At 33.1% G+C, this 2396-nt stretch overlaps 1 protein-coding gene across 1 annotated transcript; it reads right to left on the minus strand.

Annotated features, from left to right (window-relative positions):
* Positions 1-371: 371 nt before the first annotated feature.
* On the minus strand, positions 372-1465 carry LOC133288465 (uncharacterized protein At4g26485-like). Its single transcript, XM_061486220.1, has 3 exons — positions 1315-1465; positions 767-965; positions 372-642 (listed from the first exon to the last, which is right to left on the minus strand). Exons 1-3 carry the CDS (start codon positions 1463-1465, stop codon positions 372-374), a joined length of 621 nt encoding a protein of 206 aa, XP_061342204.1.
* Positions 1466-2396: the final 931 nt, after the last annotated feature.

The following is a 2396-nucleotide window of genomic DNA, read 5'->3' on the forward strand; positions in this document are numbered from 1 at the left end:
AGAGAAATTAAAAAAGAAAGTTAAAAAAAAAACTCAGTTATTTGTCCTTATATATAAAACAAGTAACAGATTGAAAATCTTTTTGCAAGAGTTGATCTGGGTTGAATTGCTTTCTATTGTCTCGACCATGAATCATGATAGCATATTTAAAGGAAAATAAGTTTCCTTAACAAAATAAGATAAGCACGACTGTTGGCCACTCTTTTCCAATATGCATGACACAAAATGCATGGAAGTCAAAGGACAATAGAACATAAATGATTATATCATGGATTTCATTAACACCAAAACTAATTATCCCTAAAAAAGCCAACAAGAACACTCTTTTCTTCAAATGGAACATGCATGATGACACCTACGAGATAAGAAAATCATTTTGAGAATTTGAAGGTGCTACAAGCACCAATAGGAAAAGTTCCCTCACAGTTATATCCGGATCCTCTCCTGTTGATGTAACCTGGATAATCCCATATTAGAAACGGCACCTCCTCGTCCAAGAACAACTCAACTTCCTTTGCCAGCTCCACTATTTCCCACTTACTGAAAGGATGAGCTGTCTTGTGTGTCAGGTGAATTTCTCCACCGTTACTTAATATCTTCTTTGCACTCTTTAGAAATCCCCTCACCAAACCCTGGTGAAGGCTAAAAATAATGGTTATATAAATCAGCACCACCTCATCTGTTAACTTAACCACCAACCACAATAATAATTTAACATATATAATAATTCAGTCTTTAAATTTTAATTATTTTCTTGTAAACTTACTGAATTTGCCACGATGTATGTTCGAAATATACAAAGCCAGCATGAGGAAAATTGAAGACTATGCGATCAAAAGACTTCATTTGGAGAAGCGGGTGTTCTCCCATGGTATGAGCATCCACTTCATGCACAATAGTGCAACCAAGGTTCTCCAGTTCATTCAGGTTTGTTGAAGCTCGTGAGTAGTTCCTTACTAATGACTCTAATTAACAAGAAGAAAAAAAAAAACGATTAATGCAGCGGATTTTAGTTAAATTAATCAATTTAACTGACATATATACAAATGTAAGCATGCAAGGATTTTTAGACCAAGAAAAGTGACGTGGCGAGTAAGAATACATAAACATCAACAACACCCAAATCAGTTGAGATCAAGATATATAAACCAATAAATACGAAAAAAAAAATAGATAAGAAAAAAAAAACAAAAAAAATGAATTTATACTCGTTACTATAGTAACTTTCACACTCCATGTCAAGGCATTTAATTAATATATTTCAGATGTACTTGTAGTTGCTAAGAACCAAACCCGTGCCCCAAAAGTACATGCCTTTGGAATCAAGGGAGGTTGCTACCATGTTGGAAGCAGAGCCAAATGCCTTTGCCAAACAAAGTGAGAAGGAGAAATCTCCCTCTCCGACGAGCAGTGTCTTATGGTAGCTACTGTAGTGCTTTATCTTTTTCTCCATTTTGACATCCATTTTCCCACTCAATTGGAATTCAAAAGTACTATATCATTGCAAAAGGCATCTTAAGCAGTGAATATATATATACTGATCATGTTGGCTTATGGAAGATTCACTTTTATTTATTTATTTGAAAGGACGTTTGGCTTCAAGGCTATTTATGTTTATTGATTAGGTTACTCACCCATTTCTTGATAAATGTAATTGGAAGGTAAAAATTAAGCTTATTATATTTGGGAACCGAGGAGCCTCCAATTTCTCTTTCTCTTCTGGTTCAAGTAGCTTGGCCTAAGATTATGTAGTAAAGCCGTAAAGGCATGAATTATATTCCCAATATGCGCAATCAAAGTAGAGCTTTCCAGTGGGTAATTACATTGAATTACCATAACCTAACACATTCATGCATCGTGGGCATTAGTACTGGGCGATGACATTAAAATCTTTTATGCATGGCTTGTGCTATCAAAAGCCCAAGGATAGATATACAAAAGCCATTCACTGAATTTAAAATTTCATCAGGCCTTCTGAAAAAAATATTTATATATATGAATGGGCCCACAAAATAGGTTCTTGAATATAACACACACACACATATATATATATATATATATATATATATATATATATATATATATATATATAATGCAAGCATGGATTTTGAGACCGAGAAAGTTAAATTTTAAGTGGCTAGTAAGAATGAGAAAGTTAAATTTTAAGTGGCTAGTAAGAATGGCATTGGTTAATATGTTTAAAAGGGGTACTGAATATATTTTTGGTTTGAGTAAATATTCGTTACTCCCTCCTTTACTGAAAGTAAAAATAAGTGGAATCATGGAATTTTTTTTTTTTTTTGGATGCAGGAAACATGGAATATTAACTATAAAAGGGTTGATAGACTAAATATAATTACATAAATAACCATTTAAGTACTCTAATAAGTGATGGA

Source organism: Gastrolobium bilobum, unplaced genomic scaffold (genome assembly GCF_033153095.1).
Source record: "Gastrolobium bilobum isolate Gb01-03AN ecotype WA unplaced genomic scaffold, APGP_CSIRO_Gbil_v1 utg2184, whole genome shotgun sequence".
In the NCBI taxonomy this organism is placed as follows: Eukaryota; Viridiplantae; Streptophyta; class Magnoliopsida; order Fabales; family Fabaceae; genus Gastrolobium; species Gastrolobium bilobum.